Below are 25220 nucleotides of genomic sequence, written 5' to 3' on the forward strand. Positions count from 1 at the left end.
TGGTACGAGTACATACCTGGCTACGAGGCTGTGGCCGTTATGTAGGTAAAAAATGTATAGTTTTGTGGTCTGCTATGTATACTAATGGTATTACAACGTAAAAGAAAAAGAAATAGTGTTATGAAAAAAGAAAGAAGAAAAAATGGGAAGGTAAAATGTCCAAAATGCGGCCGTCTAGGATTTTTTTCCAAAATAAATGCAACCTGACAAACCATAGATCGTACTTGGTAGCTTCAAAATCATGTAAGTCGAAAGTAGAGATAATTTCGCATATTTTGAACACCTTGTTTTGAAAAAAATCAAATTTTTGGGCGAAATTAATTTTTGAAAATTTTAATTTTTCAGCTTTAACTAAGGTGGCAATTTTAAAATACCAATAATCAAAAAGTGGCAGCTCTAAAGTACCCCAATTTGGCCACTTGAAAAACAAAAAGAATAAAATTTCCCCAAATTGACCTATTTTAGGCCCACAAAATCGACTAGAAACGATTTCGAACTGTTTTGAGCAGTTCTGGAGTCTCTAGCAATTTTTTGAATGTTCAAATTTCGTAAAACTTTATAATTATAAGGGAGTTGCAAAGCTATAAAATTTACGTTATAAAACCCATCATGATCAATAATCGATTGATCGAACCTCGAAAATCGATTTTTTGCGATTTTCGATTCATCATTTTAGATCATGTCCGAAATTTAAAAAATTTAATTTTAGCCTCAAAAACAGATTTCTAGAATGATCACAATCGATAATCGATTAATCGAATTTCAAAAATCGATTTATTTGCGATTTTCGATTTCATATAAATCCATCATGTTTGAAATGTAATATCAATTTCCGCATATTTTAATAGATTTCTTGATTAAAAATTGATCTTTATTGATAATCGATTGATCGAACTCCAAAATCGATTTTTTTGCGGTTTTCGATTCCATATGATCGATTATGTTCAAAATGATGAATCAATTTTAATCGCAAATATTGATCGAAAATTGATCTCAAAAATTGATCATAATAATTGAAAATCGAATCATCGAACCCCATGAATCGATTCTTTTGCGATTTTTGATTTCATATGAATGATCCATTATATTCGAAATGTAACATGAATTTTAGCTTTTAAATGGATTTATTGATTGAAAATCCATCATTATTACAAATCGATTTTTTGCAATTTTCGATTCCATGATCGATTCTGTTCAAAATTAAAACTCAGTTTTAGCCTCGAATGTTGATTTCTCGATCAAAAATTGATCATAATCAAAATTCGATTAATCGAACCTCAGAAAATCAATTCATTTGCATTTCAGCATTTGAATAGATTTCTTGATTAAAAATTAATCACTATCGAAAATTGATTGATCGAACTAAAAAATCGATTTTTGCTATTTTCGATTCTATATGATCGATCATGTTCAAAATGAAAAATCAATTTTAGCTTCAAACATTGATTTTTCGATCAAAAATTGATCATATCGAAATTAGATTAATCGAACTTCGAAAATCGACTTATTTGCGATTTTCGATTCCATATGATCGATCATGGTCGAATTAAAAAATCAATATTTCAGTCTCAGAAATGAAATTTTCCAATTTTCGATGAAAAATTGATCATGAATGAAAATCGATTAATTGAACCTCAAAAAATCGATTTATTTGCGATTTTCGATTCTTAATGATATCGATCATGGTCGAAACAAAAAAAATCAATATTTCAGTCTCAAAATGTTAAAAGTGAAATTTTCGATGAAAAATTGATCATGAATGAAAATCGATTAATTGAACCACAAAAATCGATTCATTTGCGATTTTCGATTCCATATGATCGATAATGGTCGAAATGAAAAAAATCAATATTTCAGTCTCAAAATGTCAAAAATGAAATTTTCCAATTTTTGATAAAAAATTGATCATGAATCAAAATCGATTAATCGAACCTTCAAAATCGATTCATTTGCGATTTTCGATTCTATATGATCGATCATGGTCGAAATGAAAAATCAATATTTCAGTCTCAAAAATGAAATTTTAGATAAAAAATTGATCCTGATAAAAATGGATTTTTTATCGATTAATCGAATTCCAAACATCGAATCATTTCGCGATTCAGATTTCATAATTAAGTACGATCTACGATGTTCAAAATGAAGTCGTTGCAGTCTCAGCCTAGACCTTCTGATCAAAAATCGATTAATTTTGATTTTTGGTTTATTAATAGTAGGTATGATTGATTATGGTCGAAATGATCATTGTGTTTCGTATTGCATTGATTCATTTGTGTTTTTGTTTGTCGAAAATTCGACCCACCGAATCGATTTGTGACGGTTTTGAGCAGTTCTGAAGCCTTCAGCTAATTTTTGAATGTCCATATTTTGAGGGAGTTTCAAAGTTGATTTCATTAGTACCCTAATTTCAAAATGCTGAGTCCACAGGAGGTATTTTCAGACCGTTCTGAAGCCACCTGCGATATTTTGGATATTCCAGATTTTCAAGTGCCAAATATTTGCTGGAGAATTCGGTAAGTCGACAATAGGTTACATATCAAATTTCAGTTTTCTAGATCAACTTGATAAAATTTTTATTTTTTTTGGCTTTGATTTGATTTTTAAAAATTGGTTAAAAATCGAAAAACGCTTTTTGGCATCTAAAATTTGGGGTCATGATGTATTTTAGCACAATTTTTCGATTTCGCTTTGTCCAGTTCAAAACTTTTGCCACCTTAGTATGATGATTTCAGAACAGGTGATCACTTTTTAGATCAAGTAGAAAAATTGCTGAGCTAGTGCAGGTTTTTGTACTTGAGTTAAGCCGTTTGCTAAATCTACAGATTCAGGTTCAAGTCCCCATCATCGGAGTAGGTACCTATAGGATAATTAATTGAAAGCAAGCGACGACGTATACGTAGGTCTAGGGTATATATAGCTCGATGTACGAGGTTGTTTGCGAAAAGACAATAGTGTTGCATTCTTGTGGCCGCATTTGGCGTATATTAGAATGAGAAAGCAGCCGTCTGTGCCGCATAACCTACACTCTGTTGAAGAAGGTACAGGTACAGGTACAGGTATAGGTATATAGAGTCGAACTGCGAAGAAATTATACCGGATAGCAACATGCACAAGATAAGCACCGTGAATAATAAAGCAAAAGCGCGTGCTGGTATTTGTACTTGGTAATGTTGGCATATCGGTAAAGTACCGAAAAGTCGCCGACTATACGCTTTTTCCTTCAAACCGTACCCACTATATACCGACGAAGAAAGCTAAAGAAGACCACCACAATTTACCTATACAAACATACTATATTGAGGATCTCTTTCTGTACTTTTATGGTACACAGATTTTCATTGTGTGCGTGTGTAGTACAAATACCTTTTGCAATAAACGCAGGTATATAGTTTTTATCGTCGTAGAATCAATTTTTCCAATGCTGTGTCGTTCTACCTTCTACTACGTATAACTTCTATTTATCAGTCTATATTGCGAAAAATACTAATAAAAGAGTGAAAAAAGAAGAAAAGTGAACTAGTCGAACGTACCTCCGAGGATGTCGTCTAATATCCTTTCGAAATCATAATCGTCATCTTCATCTTCGTCATCGTCACTGGCAGCTTCACCTTCTTCTTCGTCATCGTCATCGTCGTCATCGGTGAGATCTAAATCGTCGTCATCGTCGTCATCGTCGTCGTCATCGTCATCGGTGCTGCTGGCAGGTGGACTGGCCGGAGCTGCCGGTGCGGCTGGGACCGCAGGTGCCGGAGCGGCCGCTGGGGCTACTTCGTTGGTTTGTTGGCGGGCTGCTAATTCTTCGGTGGGTTTGGATTCACTTTCGTTAAGAATTGGGGACGTGCTTACGGCGATGATGACTAAACATCCCGTATACATTAATAGTAACCATTTTGACATCTGTAAAGGTTCGTAATTTTCTATCAATAAGATGGACTCATTTGGTGCAAAGTGTCCCCCACCTTGCACAATTTAGGTATTTTAGGTTTGAAAAGATCTTTAAGGGAGTGACCACCAAGAACACCATCACGAGATTTTCCCTTCCCAAGCCCCAATGGCTTTGTAATGTGTGAGCCAATGATTTAAGATACCTAACGTAAAAATTATCATCGACATTATTTATGGTGCTAAATTGGAAAATCTGTACCATTTTTCAAAATTCGAGGCTGAATGAAAGAGACACCTCTCCCCTTAATTGGGGCCTTTGTAAAGAAAATGTTGAAGTCATTCGATATTTGACTTTGTCATTTTTTTGAAGCGTTAGCCCGAATTGAGAGGGAGGGGAGAGTGGACGAAATCGAAAACTTCTCGCAAATGAACGATGATGTTTCAAAAATTCATGATAAATAAAGCCACCCTTCGCCCCATATTGAAATATGATGCATAAACAGGGCGGATCGCGAAAAAAATGACTGAGAATTTTGACAAAATTCATTGAAGACTTTTATGTTGAGTTGAGAGTTGATCAGGAATTTTTTTTATCTCTGCAGCTATCTTTGAAGAGGTGATATGAATCCTCATAGAGGAGACATTTTCGAAAAAATGGCAAGTTTTTCGTTTTGACCCCTATCCAGTATTTCGTTTACCTCTCGATCAAAAATCAATTATGATCCAAAATCTGATAATCGATCCCTAAAAATCGATTCATTCACGATTTTCGATTTTGTATGGTCGATCATATTCGAATGTTCGAAAAAAGAATCAATAACTTCCACCTCTAAAAAAATGGGCTATCTGATAAAAAATTGATCACAATCGAAAATCGATTGATCGACTCCCAAACATCGATTCATTTGCGATTTTCGATTTCGTATGATCAGTTATTTTTTAAATGAAGAATCAATTTTCACCTCTAAAACATGGACTTCCCCATCAAAAATTGATCAAGATCGAAAATCGATCAATCGAACACCAAATATCGATTTATATGCGATTTTTGATTCCACATGATTCGTCATGTTCGAAATTTAAAGAGTGAATTTTAGACTCAAAAAACGAACTTCCCGATCAAAAAATCGATTAATCGAACACCAGAAATCGATTTGTATGCGATTTTCGATTTCGTATGATCAGTCATTTTTGAAATGAAGAATCAATTTTCACCTCTAAGACATGGACTTCGCGATCAAAAATTGATCATAATTGAAAATCGATTAATCGAACACCAGAAATCGATTTATATGCGATTTTCGATTCCACATGATTCGTCATGTTCGAAATAAAGAGTGAATTTTAGACTCAAAAAACGAACTTCCCGATCAAAAAATCGATTAATCGAACACCAGAAATCGATTTGTATGCGATTTTCGATTCCACCTAATCAGTCATGTTTGAAATAAAAAATCAATTTTAGATTCTAAGACATGGACTTCGCGATCAAAAATTGATCGTGATCGAAAATCGATCAATCGAACACCAAAAATCGATTTATATGCGATTTTCGATTCCACGAGATCAATCATGTTCGAAATGAAGAATAAAACTTTGGACTCAAAAAATGAACTTCCCGATCAAAAATTTGATCATGATCAAAAATCGATTAATCGACCCCCAAAAATCGATTTTTTGCAATTTTCAATTACATACGATCGATTATGTTCAGAATGAAGAACAAACTTAAAATTAATTTCTCGATTAAAAATCGATTAATCGACCTCCAAAAATCGATTTTTTTGCAATTTTCGATTCCATACGATCGATTATGTTTAGAATAAAGGATCAAATTCAGCCACAAAATTGATTTTTTCGATTAAAAATTGATCACGATTAAAAATCGATCAATCAACCCCCAAGAATCGATTTTTTTGCAATTTTCGATTTCATGCAATCGATTATGTCTAGAACGAAGAATCAAATTCAGCCTCAAAAAATGATCACAATTGAAAATCGATTAATCGAAACTCAAAAATCGATTTTTCACAATTTATGATTCAATATAATCATTATTTGAAATGAAAAATCTAATTAAAAAAATGATTATGATTGAAAATCGATTTATCGAATTTCCACAATCGATTCATTTTCAATTTTAGATTTCATAATTCTAATCAATCATGATCGAGGAGTCCAAAATTTGAGATTCCGCGATGCCATCAAAATCAAAGACCACTTTTTGGGTCCCACTGAGAGGTTGAAAAATTGCAGATCGTCCATTTTTGGGCCCATTGACGTTTGGAAAATATTATTTCTCAAACTGGGGAAATATTTTAGCATAAAGTGGTGCCAATTTTTTGGTCATTATTGCCATTTCAAAAAAGTCGAGAAAAATAGCTAAACACAGCGATTTTTTTAGATTTTATTAAAAATATTTTTATCGAATTTTTTATCTATCATTTTTTAATTGGCCATGGCTAATTAGTAAAAAATCAAAAATTATAATATTTATCCTGTTTAAAACTCTTTTTTCAAAATTTGAAACATTCTGTATAATTTTGAAAATATTTTTTAAACCTTAAAAAATACTTAATGTTGGGTCATCTAAATGGCACCATCTCAAAGTGAATTTTTCATCAACTCCTTCTTCCACCCTTATTCGGATTTTTTTCTTCATATTTTCACGACATAGATTCATTTAAAAACTCTTTAGACCACGATTTTTTTCCATCACAGAATCCTGAGATAATTTGGAACTTGAAAAAATGAGTTTTTAAAGCAACATAGGTACTGCATTCTGATTGAAACTTTTATTGTCATAAGTCAAAACAAGTTTCTACTCTGGGAAGTTCGAAAGTGGATCAAGTAAATAGAGCAGGTTTTCTTGTTATCGATTATTAAGTATTTTTATCTCGTAGCAAATGAAAAGTAATTTACCTACCAATTTCTCAGTAGTACGAGTTCAATGTTTTCCAACTCGATAGAATTCTGTTTTACTTCACAGGTTTTTAGCAATGAAATAAGGGGGAGGGGGTAGGGGAAATCGAAAAATCATGGATTTCAGAAAGCTGTGAATTTCAGGTACATACTAAAATTTCTCTTTTATTCTCCTCGTTCGATCAAAATTTGAAAATGGTCTGCAAAACTTTCGAGACATACTGTATGAATTGTCTCTTAAAATATGTGGAATTTACAGTTTGAATGTAAGTAGTTGAATTTGAGGGGTAAAAATGATATTAATGAATTAATTCTGTCGGGGGCAATTTAGCTGAAAATTACAATTTTGAAAAGAAGGAGCACTTGCACTTTTTCTGACATTTTTTTGTTTTGTTAGCTCAACATTAGTTTTAACGAATATTTTTGTGGTCAGAAATTTTTCTCTATTGAAAATTTACGCCAAAGTGATACATACATTTTTTTCTGAAATTCATCTCAAAGTACAAAAATATTTTATTTACCTATTTTTGAACCAGACTTTCATTCGATTAATTTCTTTTATAATTTTTCGTGCAAAGAAATGCATCCTACCTTATATTTTACAATGTCACCAAAATTGACGTCTAATTCAGAATATTTACCACTTTTTTGCTTGGCCCTTTGAAAAAAAGGCACGTAAAATTTGTATCCGAATAGAAATTAAAATTCACCATGCTCATCAGTCGTCACTTCTCAAACACTCAGGATTCCGTTTATCGTAAACTGAACGAATTACAATTTTTCAAACATATCACTGCCATAAAAAACGTAAATTTACCATCGACGAGAAAAAAAACTACGATCGCAGCCACACTTTGATCACACTGTCGCGGTCGATCAATTCGCGAAAACTGAATCAATCTCGTGTATAGGTATTCGATGGTACGCGATTAAAATGACTGACTTTTAACAAATCACTGGGAAAATACTTGCCCCAGATAATTCTTTATAATCGTCCGAAAAGTACATTACACTTGAAAATATTACGCTATAACTGATACGTTAATGTGTTGATAATAAAAAATAAGTTTTTTTTTTCGTGTGTTTATCGTGAATTTGTTACCGTTAATCCGATTCACGTGCTAACGAGACTGGTTTACTTGATGGTCTTGGTACATATTTTAAACGGTCACCAAAGTCGCGCGAACACGCTTCATGAATAACGATATTTGTTTTCTTTTTTTTTCGTCGATGAAGATTTTCGATCACATATTTTTTTCAAAATGAGAAAAAATATCGATAAAAATAATTTTAATAAATATTCGAATTTAAAAAAAAAGAAAAAAGAAAAAAAGAACTCGATTAATATTAGGTATATACTATTTACCTTTTTGAAATTTAGTCGAAGGACGCCCGCACACAGAAATTTACAAAAAGCACTCACACATTAAGTGTTAACCGAAACACCGACACAGCATGAATATTAGTGAAGTAAAAAATATCTATTAGAAAATAGAAGTTATATGTTGAAGTATTTAAAGAGGACAATGTTCCGTTAATTCTTCGGAAGATGACCTGCGCAGTGATCTGCGCATACTATAAGCTGCAGTACACAAATCAGCTCCGCCGACTATTGGCGTAAAAGCTTAAATTTTCAGCGTACGTAGACGTACGAGTACGAGGTACGTACGTATTACTACGAGAAAGCCCTTTCGGCTATTTCACCCCCTCCTCTTGTTGATCAAATTGTCGTATACCAGCGTTCAAGTCTCCTTTATGTGATTCGTGTATAATTTATTATGTGTACGAAAGGGAAGGTTTTTTTCGAGAGCGCCTAATGTGAGGCTTTGTGCGAGGGAAAGTACTCTAATTTGGGCATTTTGGTGTTCAGCTTGAAAATTTAAGAGCCTAGTAGGGATTTCGGTAGGAAAGTTTGATAATTTTTATGGGAAGGTTCGACAATACTCAACACTGCACTCAAGTTGAAACCCAAACGATTTTCTAGCAACTTATTTTACATGCACCCTGTTAAATTCTGACCTGAAAAATTTTCTTAAGAATATGGTCAGGAGGGATGAAATATTCAAATTGGAATTACTCATCTTTAAATATAGCAATTTTTCGATTTTTGGTGAATTTTTAAAAATCAAATCTGGTGCAAAATTTTTTTAATGAAAATCAAGATTTTACCAAGTTGTCCTAGACAGCTAAAATTTAATATGTACCCTGTTTTCGACTTACAGAATTTAAGGGAGACTGTTTCGAATCATCTTGAGCTGTTTTGGAGTCTCCAGCAAATTTTTAAATGTTGAAATATCCGCAACATTCTACCTTATACTCTAATTTGAACACCCCAAGGCAACAGGAAATGGTTAAAGCAACTTTGGAGTCTTAAACAATATTTTGGAAATTTCAGTTCTCCAAGAAATGCGTCTTAAAAGTTAAAATCTGTCGAAATGAATTTATTTGAAATTGAGGTAAGTATACTTAAAGTAAATTTTAGCTTTCTTTGCAACTTTCTTAAGTAAAATTATAAGGAAATTTGAACATTCCAAAATTTACTGGAGGGTTTAAAACCTTCACAAATCGATTTGATGGGTCGAATTTCTTGACAAACAAAACTACAAATGAAAAAAAAAACAACAAAATGATTATTTCGACCATAATTATTGATCACATCAACTCGAAAGAAATTAATCGATTTTTGAAGTTCGTACAATAGATTTTCGATCATGAGGTCTAGGTCTGGGCATTGATGGGCAAAACTTTTACATTTCAGTTTCAATTTCACTTTTTTCCCATCAAATTGGTAATTTTGGAAATTTATTTGAAAAAATTAGCTACCAAAAATCAGTTTTGCTTTTTTCAGTTTCAGTTTTCATTTCTAGTTTTACTCATTTCAGTTTAAGTTTCAGTTTATTTAGTTTTAGTTTTAAATTTCTTAAATTCAGTTCCAGTTTTCCATCAACGGGTCTGCGATCGAAATTGATTTTTCATTTCGACCATTATAAATCATAACTATAAAATCTACGAGTAAATAGCAAATGAATCGATTTTTGGACTCCGATTAATCGATTTTCAATCATGATAAATTTTTCGGCGGGAATTTTATTTTTGAGGCTGACATTGATTTTACATTTCGACCAAGATCGATCATTAAATCGATTTTTGGAGTTCGATCAATCAATTGATCGTGGTCATTTTTTGATCAGGGAATTAATTTTTCATTTCGAACATGATCTGTCGTATGAAATCGAAAATCGAAAATGAATCGATTTTTGGACTTTGATTAATCGATTTTCAATCATGTTAAATTTTTCGTCGAGAATTTCATTTTTGAGGCAGACGTTGATTTTTCATTTTGACCAAGATCGATTATTAGGTAAATCGATTTTTGGAGTTCGATTAATCGAATTTTGATCATGGTCATTTTTTGATCTGGGAATCTATTTTTGTTGTAGGAATTGATTTTTCATCTCGAACATGTTCTGACATACCGAAATCGATAATCGAAAATGAATCGACTTTTGGAGTTCGATTAATCGATTTTCGATAGTGATTGGTTTTTAGTCAGGAAATCTATTTTCGAGATTTAAAATTAATTTTTCATTTCGAACATGATCGATCAAATGGAATCAAAAATCACAAAGAAATCGATTAATCGAATTTTGATCATGACCATTTTGTGATCAGGAAATCTATTTCTGAGGTTGGAAATTTGGAATCATTATTTTTCTTTTCGAACATGATCTGTCATATGAAATCGAAAATCGCAAATAAATCGATTTTTGAAGTTCGTATAATCGATTTTTGATCATGAGATCTAGGTCTGGGACTGCAGTTGATTTTTCATTTCGAACATGATAAATCATGATTATATCTACATAAAATCTAAATCGCAAATGAATCGACTTTTGGATTTCGATTAATCGATTTTCAAATTTCAGGCATGATCAATTTTTTGCTGGGAATTTTATTTTCAAGGCTGACGCTGATTTTTCATTTCGACCATGATCGATCTTATGGAATCGAAAATCACTAAGAAATCAATTTTTGGAGTTCGATTAATCGATTTTCGATCATGATAAATTTTTCGTCGGGAATTTTATTTTTAAGGCTGACATTGATTTTTTTATTTCGACCAAGATCGATCAATGAATCGATTTTTTGAAGTTCGATAAATCGAATTTTGATCATGGTCGTTTTTTGATCAGGGAATCTATTATTGAGATTGAATTTTAATTTTTTATATAAGAAATCGAAAATCGAAAATAAATCGATTTTTTGAGTTCGATCAATCGATTTTCGAGATTCGATTAATCGAATTTCGATCGTGATCATTTTGGAAATGTATTTTCGAGGCTGAAATTGATTTTTTACATACCTATTTCGAACATGATCCATCATGTGGAGAAACTCGCAAATGAATTGATTTTCGATGTTCGATGAATCGATCGATTTTTGATCAGGAAGTCCAGTTTTTTGGCGTTTTATGAAAATGTGGAATTTCTAAAATATCGCTGGTGGCTCCAGAACGTCTTGAAATCACCTCCAGTCGACTCAGCATTTTGAAATTGGAGTGTAGGTAAAGTAAATTTTAACTTCGCAATTTCCGTAAGTAATTTCCTTAAGTAAAATTTTACCGAAATTGGGACTTTCAAAAATTTGCTGGAGGCTCCAGAGCTGCTCAAAACGGTTCTGTGAGTCGAAGATATTCAAGTGGACACTGTTGGGTATTTTTGGATGGCTGCTTCTCAATTTTTGCAATTTTAAAATGGTCACTTTTGGGCTAAAAAATATCAAGTGTGATCTATGGCTTGCCAGGTTGTATTTATTAGAAAAAAAAATTATTTCCAGTGGAAATATGGCCATCAAAGGGAGGGAATTTAGGAAAAATCGTATATTTTTCACTCTTATCACTATTAAACCTGTTTTGGGAAAATAGCCCAATTCCAAAGATTGATAGCACTTGAGATTCTGCGTCCACTAAGGTCATTGTCATCAATATCCAAGATCACTGTTAGGGTCCTACTGATGTGATTGAAAAATTGTAGATCGTTCATTTTAAGATAAATTAGGGACATATTTAGGAATACGAACGTGCCAATTTTTGGATTAAAGAATTGGAGAAAATTAGCGAAACACTTATCGAATTTTTCTTTCTTTTTCTGAAATTGTCCATAAGTAGGTACTTACTTAATGACCAAACAGTTTTCGGAGGTGCTGAGGACGAATATGAAACTTTTTTTTTTGATTGGATGTCGTTTAAGGCCTTCCACATTTTCTAATTCAAATTTTGCCAATGTGGTGGGGTGCTAGGGGGCCTCAAGTGAGTCCTAATGGAAAGATGAAAGTCATCGTACGAGGTATTTCATGTGTCAATTGTGTCACGTTACTGAAACAATTTTTTTGGAATCTGGCTCTTGGGAGATGGTCTCTAGATAGCTGGGGGCTTTAGATGAAGCTCAATCGAAAAACTAAGGCCATATTCGTATTCAGTGACTCCAAAAAACATATCAGTATAGATATATCACACGCTCATACTTGGAAAAAAAATTGACCCAAATTTGAAGACGTGTAGGTAGGGAGTACTTCGGGAAATTCCAAAAACAAAAAAGAGCCTACCTGCCCTTCGAGTCTGCTGCGAGCAAACTAATGACGTTTTTCTGAGTTATTGGAAGGGAAAAATTATGTGGAAAAAAAATTGAAAAAAATTGAAGGTTCATGTTGGCCGAATCGACATAAAATGGAGAATGCAGAATGGTCCATCACGATTTTTTTTAGTACTTATGTCATCAAAAGCCTTAGAAAATTCGGAACCAACTTGGAAAAATGAGTCTTTTAAAGCAACACGCTGCCTTTTGATTGGAACTTTTATTGTCATAACAGGTTCTTAATACTCTGAGAAGTTCGAAAGTGGATCAAGTAGATAGAGCTGGTTTTCTTGTTATCGATTATTTTTATCTCGTAGTAAACGAAGAGTAATTCACCAATTTCTCAGCACGAGTTCAATATTTTTCTTTTTTTCAAACTCTCAGTGGCTTCTGTTTTACTTCACAGTTTTTTTTAGTAATGAAATAAGAAGGCAGGGAGGAAGGAGAGATCGAATCTAAAATTTAGATTGAGAGAGTTTTGAGATAAGTTCTTTCCAAAAGCATCGAGATGTCCAATAGTCCAGATTTTGTTGTCAAAATTTTCAAAAGCCCTGCTTTTTTCCACTTGATTTTTTTTTATTTGTTCAGTAGGTACTGTCTGAAAATTGAAAAAATTTCTTGAATCAAAATGTTATTCCAACTTTGTAAAATAATAATGATCTCACCCCATCCTTTTTTTCATTTCAAAAAAACTGATAAAAAAACAGAAAAATTTCTTCACAACGAAAAACAGCTAAAAATTCGTTGTTTTCGTAATTTTTTTTTCAACTAACGTATTCGATTTTCATAAAGAAGATTTACGTAGCTGCTTTAAAATTATTCTTAATTCTATGACAAAATTTCAAATGTTAATGTTGTGATTCTAAGTTTTATTCATAATCACAACAACATTACAATTGTCGTAATTACGAAATTCTACGCTTGAAGGCGGAGGCTATTACTGTACAGTAATCTTCTCTAATGTTTCTTTTTCAATTTTCGCTTGAAAAAAAAAATAATGATCGTTGAATATGAATCATAAACAGTGTATTTTGAAAATAAACATAAACCTGCCACCTCCTCCCACCATCGGTACGTTCAATAGAAGATTTCAGTATACGACAAATCCACTATCATCATACGACAGTGCAGTGCGGTGTGCTGCTGCGGTGGCGTGCAGCGGCGCTGGCGTGCTCGAAAATAACTTGAAATCGTTACCCACAGCAATTTTGGGAAGTCGCCGGACAAGAATTATTAATGACCACTGAAATAGATAGATGTACGAGTAGTAGAGGTCATGGAACAATCCTTTGAATTCCAATGTCTACGCGTCCTTGGCTGCGGAGCTTTAGTTGTTAGATATTGAGAAGACCCAGTGACCTCGAAACAAATCCACTTTTACGCTCCGATGCTTGCGCACCTGCGATAGTTTCGATACTAGGACCGATGATTTTTTTTTTCTTCGTTTTTTAATTACTATAGCAATGGTCACTATAAAAACTTTCACAATTTCACTGCAACTTGACTGAGTGACTGACTGACGTAAATTTAGTTTAGTAATAATAATTTCTCCACGCAGTCCGAGTGGCGAGTCCGGACTTCCCCTCGCGGTTTCGTGATGTCTATACGGAGACTGATTCGAAAATGGGAAGAAATTTCAGGTGGGGTGAATTCGACGTGTTTAATTATCAATTTCGATTGTTTGATCAAAAAACTTGAGTATCTCGTGTCGGGTTCTGAGTCAATTGATCGACATTTAAACTATATTTTTGTGTGAAATACTAAATGAAAGCAAATGGATTGTGAATATCCCGAAATTATTCGTCATAGTCTTCTTCGAACGTTTCGTGACGAAGCAGATAATACGTATAAAAATTGCTGACGTAATTTCTCCATAAAAAACCCCCTGTATGGATGCATCTAAGGTTCTCGGAATAGTCTGATAGAGGGAGAGAGAAGGAGAGAGAGAGGGAGTTCCGAGTTGTTGAATGTCAAAATTTCAAGTACTTAAGTGCCTTTTTCGATTTTTGGTGAATTTTTGAAAATCAAAATTAGGCCAAAAATGAGGAAAAAAATCAAAACTTTACCAAATTGACCAAGATTGCTGAAATTTGTGATACACCCTATTTTCGACCTGCCAAATCGATTGGAAACTGTTTCAAACCGTTTTGAGCAGGTCTGGAGTCTCCAGCAGATTTTTGAGAATTACTGGAGCCTCCAGTGGATTTTTGAAACTAGAAATTTCCAAAAATTTCATCAAATGGAGATGGAAAGCTGAAATTTATTCTGCAAACTAATTTCAATACGCTACGAAGTCGACTGCATGGTGGTTTCAAATGGTTTGGAAGCTTCCAGCTACTTTTTGGAAATTTCAATTTTTCAAAGAATGCCGTACAACCTTTCAAAAAGTCGCTGGAGGCTCCAAAACGACTTAAAATCCACCTGCAGTTGACTTCGTAGCATATTGAAATTACCTAGTTTGCAGAATGAATTTCGGCTTTCCAACTCCATTTGAAGAGTGATATTCCAAAACTCGCTTTGTCCATTTTTATCAAAGTTGGGTTTTCAGTGGTACCTGGTAGATGAAGTATTAACTCACATTCCTACATCATCAACCTACCAAAATGAGGTGTTAAACTCACCTAAATAGCCAATTCACTAAAAATTAAAAAAAAAAAATAATGTTCCAAAACGTGCTTTGTCCATTTTTATTGAAATTTTTTCAGCAGTATTTAGCGGATGAAGTGTATACCTACACTCCTACATCATAAATCCACCCAAATGAAGGGCTAAACTCGCCTGAAAAGCCAATTTACCCGTTTAAAAGGAAACTGTTTTTCCTCTCTCCTGAAAAGTTGTGAAAATGGACAAAGCGAGTTTTGGAATATCACTCTTCAATTTTGATGAAATTTTGTGGAATTTCGAGCTTCAATAATCTACTGGAGTATTCAGTAATTTTCAAAAAGTCGCTGGAGGCTCCAGAACGACTCGAAATCCACCTGCAGTTGACTTCGTAGCGTATTGAAATTAGTTTGCAGAATGAATTTTGGCTTTCCATCTCCAATTGATGAAATTTTGGGAAATTTCATGTTTCAAAAATCCACTGGAGGCTCCAGTAATTCTCAAAAAGTCGCTGGAGGCTCCAAACGACTTGAAATATACCAGCAGTCAACTTCGTAGCGTATATTGAAATTAGTTTGCAGAATAAATTTCGGCTTTCCAACTCCATTTGATGAAATTTTGTGGGAATTTCGAGATCTATTGGAGTATTCAGTAGTTTTCAAGAAGTCGCTGGAGGCTCCAGTAATTTTCAAAAAGTTGCTGGAGGCTCCAGAACGACTCGAAATCTACCTGCAATCGAATTCGTGGCGTATTGAAATTAGGTTGCAGAATGAATTTCGGCTTTCCAACTTTATTTTTTGATGAAATTTTGGAGGAATTTCGAGTTTCAAAAATCTGCTGGAGGCTCCAGAACTGCTTAAAACGGTTTAAAACAGTTTCAAATCGATTTGGCATGTGGAAAATAGCGTATATCACCAATTTCAGCTTTCTTGGTCACTTTGGTAAAATTTTGATTTTTTTCTCTCATTTTTGGCCAAAATTTGATTTTCAAAAATTCACCAAAAATCAAAAAATTCACTTTAGCTCTTGAAATTTTGACAGGTGAAATTTTTGCCTGATCTTTCAATCTACTTTTGTACGTTTTAAAAAAATTCGTGCAAGTCCTATGTTGGAACGCAAAATCTGCGATTTCGGCTGAACTGTCAACCAAAATGGCCGCCATTTTGTATGTAAGTAGGGCCACTTGAGGACAAGGACTGTAAATGTTCTTTAGGACCCCCCCTTCAAGGAAAAGTTGTCCCGGAGGATCAACGGGGGGGGGGGGGGTGCAATAGATCCTTATGTGGGCTCGACGACTAAAAAATCTTACCTACTTCTTTTCAAAAATGGTCCAAAGATCTTAATTTTTATCAAACAAAGATTTCACTTTTTGAAACAATTTTGAAAAGACATTCCATCACTTCCCGACAATTCTGAAAAATTGCTAATTTTTGCTAAAAATGTCAAATTTTTGCTTTTTGAAATATTTTTTACAATTGCTCAAGATTTTCATTAAAAAAAAAAATTATCCAAAAGCCTCACTTTTTTGTCAAATATTGCCAAAAACTATCAATTTTTTGTTAATAATTCTCAAAAAGTCCTTTTCCACTTCTCAACAAAATTGCTAAAAATAAAGTTTTTTTTTCAAAAATTGACCAAAGTAGGTATGTATGTACTTGGTTTTTTTTCGCTATAGGAATCATTAAAAAGCAAATTCTTCCTAATAAAATTGTCAATGTCTCACTTAAAAATTGTTTTTTTTGGTACAGAAATTACAACACTTCTCACTTTGTTGCATAAAATTTTCAAAAAGACTCGTTTTTTATTTTAAAAAATTTCAAAATACTTAGTTCAACTTTTTAAAACTAAAACTCAGAAGTCTGTGTTTATTTTTTTGTAACATATGTAATTATTTCATTGAAATTGTTTGCACGAAAGTTAATTTTTTGTGGGGTGGGGGGAATTCAGCACAAGCTTTAAAAAAGGAACTTGTTCCCTCCCTCCCTTTTAATTGGCTTTTAGCTGTTATAGAGATCTAAATTGTAAAATAAAATAAAAAATAATTGGATTTGTTGAAACGATAATTTCATGAATATAGGTAATGTAGATAAGGTACTTATCTTGAGTTGGTTGTTCTTTGAAAAGAGATCAAAAATGTTTTTAAAAAAGTTACCAATATGTTCAATTTTTTCCTTGTTTGGAAGTTTGGAGGTCTCTGTACAGGGGGTTAACATTGTTGGGGGACTGAGAATTAAGTTTTTTTTTTTTGAAAAGGGATCGATTTAAAAGTACATATTTTGCTCAAAAATGAAAAATTTCCAATTTTTTCGATATTCTTCAACTTTGAGAGCATCAGGAAGATTACACTTGAAAACGATGATTATTTTAAAGGACTCTGCCTAGAAATGAAACGTTTTCAATAAATTTGTGCCTACATAAGTATCAATTTTCATTTCTTCAACTCTAAGGGGCTTTGCAAACGGGGACCAACATCATTTGAGGGACCGGAGGAAGGTGTTTCTTGAAAAGAAAAAGATTGTTCTCAAAAATTAAAACGTTTCAAAAAATTTATATGTACATACTTACAAGCATACATTTTTGTATTTTTTTTATTCTTCCCAAAATAGGGGGGTGTGAGTCTACCATTGAGGGGGGGGGGGTCTGAAGAAAAGTTTTTTTTTGAAAAAGGGATTAATTACTAAGTGGGTGTATAGAACAATTCTAACATAGAAATGAAAAATTTTAGATTCTTTCAAATATTTTTTTTGTACGATTTCTATTTTTTTTTGGAAAAATAGATGTTTTTGTGTTTGATTTCAAACGAGTTTATTATCTAGAGTTGAATTTAATGACTTTTTTTGAGATGGAGGAAGGGGAGGGGGTGATTTAAAAATAATTTTTTGTGATGGATGAACCTTTCAAATGGGGTTTCTAATGCTGAATTTGATGGATATTTTGGTAAATTTTCTTGTGACTACTTTAAATAGGTACCTTGTAGTAATTTTCGATGTTTTTTTTTCTTTTCAAATTAATTTTCCGGTGATGATTTAAAGTCAGTTTGAAAATATTTTGTGATTCCAAATTTTCTTAGATTTTGCATTAATTTTTTTGTTGTAATTTTTGATGTTTTTTTTAAAAATAGATTTTCCAGTGGTAATTTTAAGTCAGTTTAAAATGTTTTTTCGATTTCAAATGAATTTTTTCGTGGTGTTTTTTTTTACCAATTTTGGATTTGAATGAGTTTTTTATAGTGTTGATTGTAGGTAGCTAATTGATTTTTTGGAGTTCATTAAGTACCTACCTACAAAAAATTAATTTTTTCACGATTTGAAACACCTAATTTTTTTTTACGGTGACTTGGAATAAATCTTGGGTGGTGATTTATTATTATTATTTTTTTTTTGTGACTTCAGAATGATGAATTTTGTTTTGTAGTGATTTTTATTGATTTTTTTTCAAATTAAGCTATGCACACTGCTACCTACAGCTGCACAAGGCACAGCTGTCTAGTTTTTTTTGTTGATTTTTTCTCAATTTAAAGGTGATTTTTAATAGGGAACCAATATGACTTTAAGGACTGGGCAAAGTTATTCTTGAAAACGGAATCATTTAAAAAAAACTTACTGCGCAGAAACGAGGAATTTTGAATAAGTAAATTGAATTAACTCGAGGAGATGAGGAGACAACTGGCACGACTTTTCTGCAGACAGTGGAAAAATTTAAAAAAAAAGAATTATTTTCTCACTGGAGGTAACAACTTTAGTGGGTGGGGTGTGGAAAATTCCAACTTCGCAAAATAAGGTACCTACACCTTGATAGGCAGAGTCACACATGTAATTTTTGCACCTAGACGTGTACCTTACGATTTTATCATCTCTGCTTTCGCTGATTAATCAAAGTTGTCGTGTCGCAGTCGTCGTCGTGTTGTCTACATCTACATAACAATTACAATGTCATAGCCAAAGTGAAATCAGAAATTCAATTACATTTGTGTGACTGTAATAAATAATAACACCGTACAAATGTTTAACAAATCATGAAAACTATTCCATTCTGAAACACCGCTTCCAACATCTCGTATATTTAATCGCCGTTTAATCCTTTTCTCGAATGACACCGCTTATTCGCATTTTTCCCCATCAAGAAGACTGTACCTAGCTACACTTCGATTTAATTCACCTATCGACTATCGTATCGACGATGGCACACACTGCAGCTGTTTTAAATTCAAACGTGTGTAAACGCGTCTAGTTTTTTTTTTATTGGACACTGAATGAAGATGAGGAACCGGTCAACACCTAATTTGACGAGTAGAAAATCAAACCGCCGTTAGTTAATTGGCAGCGAATGGCAACACGGCCGCTGTGGCCGTGGTCATGACATAGTCATTCATTAAGATTGCAAATATTGACTCACCGAATACCTGAAAGAGTATACCTACTAGATTAAATAGAGTAGGCGAGTCGATGTGTTCCTGTGCATTGTCCTGTTTCACTTGCCTTATTACTAGTTTTAGTGATGATTCTTACTAACCGGAAAGGGAAACAGGTAGAGAGGGTGTTTTCATCACCAATTCGCGTTTTCATTCGAGAGGTACAATATTTATGAATTTAATAAAATTCCTCGTTGTTTACATTTTTCCAAGCGAGTACCTATACCATGTTGATGTACCCACATAACTGCCCTGCCGAAAAGATAACATATAGTACAACCGTACACGTAATATGAACATAAATAAATAATAAATTACATTTTAATTTCTATATTACGTTCATGTAATGGAAAAAGTAACGGTTTTAATTTTCACCTCAGTATAGCATTAAAAAAATGAGTGTTTCAACGCTAGAATAATTTCGATTACATCGAAAGCTTCGATATAAGTATACTAGTTACGTACAATAAGCCATACATGTAGGCCTATTAGGTAGTAAGTATATTTTTCCTTCAACGAAGATAGATTCTCATAGTCACAGGTAAATACCATTTTCACATTTTTCTCCCTGTATTCAAGTTCATTACGTAATTATAGTCCAATGCTTAACGGATACGGGCTTGAAGAGGATTTTTCCACCATTTCGAATACTTGGACACATTTTAACCTAAATACATGCATTAACGAAGCCTCATTTTTTTCGAATATAAGATACTCGTACGCGCACTATGCAACCAGAAACGCCTTCTTCGTATTTTCGAATGTGTGAGCGAACGAGAAAGCAAGAGGATGCAACGGAATGTCGAATGGGTTTTGTCAAGGATATGGTGGTGGTTAAAATAATAAAGGAAATGATTAACTCGTCTTTTCATTTCCATTTCCCTTGAACTTTATTAATATGTATTATATCCGAGGAGAGAGATAAGTGTGGTAAAATTTTCAATTTTCGTAAATTTTTTAGAGAAAAAATGAAAAATTCGAGAAAATGGTGTTTTCTAAATTGTTTTTAGTGTTTCAAGATACACTGTTCTCAAAACGGGCACTCTAATTAGGAAGGAGTTATGCCCCCTTAGAATTTGGGCCAACGTTTCAAAAAAAAATGTTTTCGGAGGTGCTGAAACTGAACACGAATATGACCTCGGTATTTTGATTGAGATTCATTTCAAGCCCCTTGCTTCTTTCAAGAGGGCCAAATTAAAAAAAAAACAATGTCTGGGTAACATTTTGGAGGTGCTGAACATGAATACGAATTTGTTTTTTGATTGAGCATCGTCTAAGGCCACAAGCACCTCCTTCTCTTGCACCCCATCCCCCTCCTTTGAAATAAAAATTTTTTGGAAGCCCAAAAATTATGTGTAAATCGAAAATTCCTTATCATAATGTCCAAATTTGTTGTTTAATCAAGTTTTCATTCAAGTTTGATGCCTATATATCAAAAAATAAATGCAATGTTCGTGTTCAGTACTTCCGAAAACGTAGGGGAAGGGGAGGGGAGGGGAGGGGAGGGGAGGGGAGGTGAGAGGGTCCTGAGAACTTGAGATAAAGCTCAATTAAAAAATTAGGTAAGTTCATATCGTGTTCAGCACCTCCGAAAACATATCAGGTAGTTATCTGACGCTCGTATTTTTCTATGTGGAAATTTTAATCCACATTTTATAGGGGCATGGCTCTCCTGGATTGAAGGTGCCCATTATTTTGAAATTTGATCTTTCAATTCGAAAGTTCAATTTTCAACTTTTGAACTGTGAAATCAGTTTTGAACCAGATTTCGTAGCGGTGACGTTATAAGCCTTCAATATGAGGATTAGGGGTATTTCCAGGACGCATACTAATTTTTTTCTGGTAAAAAGTAATTCTATAGTAAGCGAAAAAACTTGAAAACAAATCCAAAAAGTAACCAAAAAAGTGATAAAAACAAACACAACTTTTAAATTAAAACCCAAACAATCGAGCTTTTTTGACGGTTAAAGGGAAAATTATCGAAACTTTTGGCAAAACCCGATACTTTTGAAGATTTTAGCAAAAGAAAATGACTGCTTAGCAATTTATGTCAGAAAAACAACTTGACAAAAAACTCACAATTTTTCGAAATTTTTCGAAATTTTTGGCAAAAAAACGAGATCTTTCTGGTGATTTAGACAATTTTGGCAGAAAAAAAGACTGACAATAATTTTAGCAAAAGGCGGAGCTTCTTGGCAATTTTGCCTGAAAACGGGAATTTTTGACAATAAATATACTGAAGCAGAATTCAAGGCTTGTATAATTTTTGCAATGAAGATAATTTATTGACAAAAAGTGATGCTTTTTGGCTATTTTTGGTAAAAAAGTGAGACTCTTAAGTATTTTTTGGAAAAAAATGAGAATTAGGTATACAAGTGGGTAACAATTTTGCTAAAAAAAACTAGATTTTTTGTTTAAAAAAAAGATTTTGAGACCTTGACAAAAAAATCAAGATTTTGATAAAAATGAGGCTTTTTGAAATTTTTTGCAAGAAACCACAATTTTTAGAAATGAATTCCAAATTTTCGCGATTCTCGTCCGAAATGAATGACAAGCTGCTTCGTGATTCCCTTGAACATGGTTTTCTGTGAGTATGCCTATTTCTTTGTTGCACACAAAATTATCACTATAGACAACAAAATTTACGAATGACTGGGCCTACACAAGTCGCAAGTATGCAATTTCATTGTTAAAAGGCAACTATTCAACGTTGATGAATCCATGCGTATCATGTTGAATAAGTTGCCTATGATAATCCACTCAAGGTGCAAAATACTGTTTCTGCGTACATCATTGTGATGTCATCGTACGTAGGTCATAGATGTTCTTAAATTATTTTTCTCGTACAAGGAAATTCGCTTAAAGGGTTTCAATAGGAACGATCTTGATACAAAATTTGCAAGTGTCCAAATTTCAAGGAGAGAGCGTGGATGGAATTTATCAAATATGTCAGAAAAAAATCAGAAATAGTGTAACTTGGGAATACAAAAAATTAGCGCAATTACATAAATAAACTTTGTTGTCCTGTTTGTAACAAAGGTAATTAGTGAAAATATATCCCGAAAACCACGAATAAATACTTGTCGAATCTTGGATCAAAGGAACTAGTCAAATCTAAACAAAGTCAGTTGAGTATCATTCACTTTCGTGTTTTCATTTTTAAAATGACCTTAAGATAGTGAATTAAGTATCAGAATAACGTGGTTTTATTTTCAAAATGTTGATTTCATATCTGTGCATTTTTATTTCCTTCTCATCCCAATCTTCGTCATTAGTAGAAAAAAAAGATTAAATTTTTGAAATAAATTTTACTTAAATTTCAGCCACGAATTCTTCTACTTAATAGATAATCTATATCAACGAGTTCGTTTCTATTTATCGAAATTTGAAAATAAATTCGTCAGTGAACTAAACTACTAATAAACACTTCTTTTTTCTCAACTGCTTTGCTTAATGTTTCAAAATTTCATTCTTTCAGTAGATTTTTAGTAAAAAATTTCAGATTTTAGATTGAAAAAAGCAATATTCAAAAATTTAGCTAATCATCACGAAAAGAGTAAAAATCACGGTAATTCGACTCGATGAATTTTGAAGTTGAACCAGAAAAATCTAAAAATAAAACACAGACACCAAGGCAGACAGATACCTAAACTTAAAATTTACTCTAAGTTCGGTCTCCCAAATCAATAAGGGGCTTCATAGAAAAGGGGCCCTAGTCAATTTTTTTCACTGACTTTTACAAGTCAAAAAATAGTATAAGTGCTTTAAAAACCAAAATATTATTGTGTTGTAAGCACTTTAAAAATAAATGTCTATGTCTACTTTCACAAGTTCAAATGGACTTGAAATTTTTTTTTTACAAGCAAACATTTTCCAATTCGTTTTTTTTTTCATGGAAGAACACTTCAATATCACTCAATATGATGGAATTAATGACAAAATTTTTTTTTTAATATACTATTCGGAATTGTAAAAATCAAAAAAACAAAAAAATTGACTAAGGCCCTTTTTCTATGGAATCTCTCAATTTGTAGTAGTTTCAAATCCTCTGAGGGTCTACTTACTCGTACAACGATTTTTTTTTGTTTTTTTAAATGAGAAATTCCTCGTTTACTAACTCGTCTGTATAAAAAGTTAAAATTTTATTTATAACCTAATTTTGACATTCTCGATCAATTTGTGATTTTTTTCATGTCTTCTGGGACCCCTTACACTTACACATTCTGAAATTTTCCAGTCGGTTTACAAAAAAAAAAAAATCACTGGCCACAATCCAAGTTTAGGGTGTTAGAATTTGATTTTCATCCTTTTTTGGCAATTTTTGCAAGACTGGAAAATCTAAAAACTTGCTGGGAGCTCTATGAATGGCTCTAAACTGTTATATGTAGGTACATATATCGATTTTGGAAATTGGAAATAGCGAACAAATCAGCATGTTACATTTTCATTTTTTTGAATTCACCAAATAGTTACGAAAAATTTCATAAAATACCTACTGAAATGTAGATTTAAAGCCATCATGAAATGAAAGCAGATCAATAAAAATAGCATTAAATGAAGTTTCAAAAAGGTCTCGAATTTCAAAAAAAATACTCCAAAACAAAATGCATGGGAAAATGTTTAATTAAAATTAAAATGCATTGAAATAATCTAAAAACGCTAAAAAAAATTAAAAATCACTGGAAGATTTCAAAAACTGTTAAAATTTTAAAGATAGCTGCCCGAAATATATGAAGAAGTGTTGAGAAAATCCTTTAAAATGATGTTGAAACACTAAAAAAAAAAATTAACATATATTTACCTAATACTGAAAATTACCCCCAAAAAATAAATTTTAGAATTTTTACGAAAATCGCAAGAGCTCGTTAAAACGGCATAAAAAAATAATTTTTTGATCGAATTATAAAAAAGCCTACTTACTCTTTAGCAAATACTGCAAAAATTTCAAGCTTCATTTCGTATCAAAATTGTTTTAAAAAACTGTTTTTTTCATAAGAATTGCCAAAAAGTTATTTTTTGCCAAAATTGCAAAAAAACAGTTTTTGATCGAAATTGCTCTAACTACAAAGTCTTGCATTTTTTGGAAGTAGAAGAAGATGTAAAAAATAAAATCTGCTTCTGTCGTCAGTCGTCAAAATGTCAAAAAAATCAGGTTTTTAAATCAAATTTAACAAAAAATGTGCACCTCAAATTATGACAACTACTTACCCTACTTTTTTGCAAATACTGTAAGAAGGGGCCACGTATTGGCATAGTTGCTCAAAAAATCCTGTTTTTTCATAAAAATTGCAAGAAATAAGTCACGTTTTTTGCCAAAATTGCGAAAAAAACCTTTACGGTGAAAATTTATCCAGAAAATCTTGTATTTTTGTGGCGAATTCAAAATTGCAAAATAAACCATACTTTTTACCCAGTTATTGTGAAAAAAAACCTAATTTTTTTGCACAAAACGAAAAAGGGACAATTTTTGTCAAAAACAGACGAAAAAGAATTTTTCATCAAAATTGCCAGAAAGTTATTTTTTGACAAAATTTTTTTGTAAAAAATTAAAAATTTGTAAAAAAATATCTATTGATGTCAAAATTTTCAAAAGAATGGTTTTTTGTTAAATTTACTGCAAAGACTAGTTTTTTTTCAAAAAAATCCTAAATATACCACTTTTTGGTCAGCATTTGTCTAAAAGTCCACTGTTTTGTCTCGTAATCCCAATTTTTGATATGAAAGAATGAACAAGCTTCTCATTAAAGAGAAAACTCTTGCAAATTTTT

General features: G+C 32.6%; 1 protein-coding gene across 3 annotated transcripts in view; it reads right to left on the reverse strand.

Annotated features, from left to right (window-relative positions):
- The window catches only part of LOC135849763 (germ cell nuclear acidic protein-like), a 36194-nt gene extending 27769 nt beyond the window's left edge, over window positions 1–8425 (reverse strand). The window contains exons 1-2 of one of the 3 annotated variants that reach the window (XM_065370336.1): window positions 8174–8425; window positions 3531–3897 (exon numbers count right to left, since the gene is read on the reverse strand). In XM_065370336.1, the coding sequence (XP_065226408.1) occupies window positions 3531–3897 (367 nt within the window). In that variant the 5' untranslated portion in view covers window positions 8174–8425. Of the gene's footprint in view, window positions 1–3530; window positions 3898–7448; window positions 8014–8173 lie in introns of those variants that run through there. The other 2 variants (XM_065370334.1, XM_065370335.1) reach the window with 2 other exon arrangements.
- Window positions 8426–25220: the final 16795 nt, after the last annotated feature.

The sequence above is a fragment of the Planococcus citri genome, chromosome 1 (assembly GCF_950023065.1).
Source record: "Planococcus citri chromosome 1, ihPlaCitr1.1, whole genome shotgun sequence".
In the NCBI taxonomy this organism is placed as follows: domain Eukaryota; kingdom Metazoa; phylum Arthropoda; class Insecta; order Hemiptera; family Pseudococcidae; genus Planococcus; species Planococcus citri.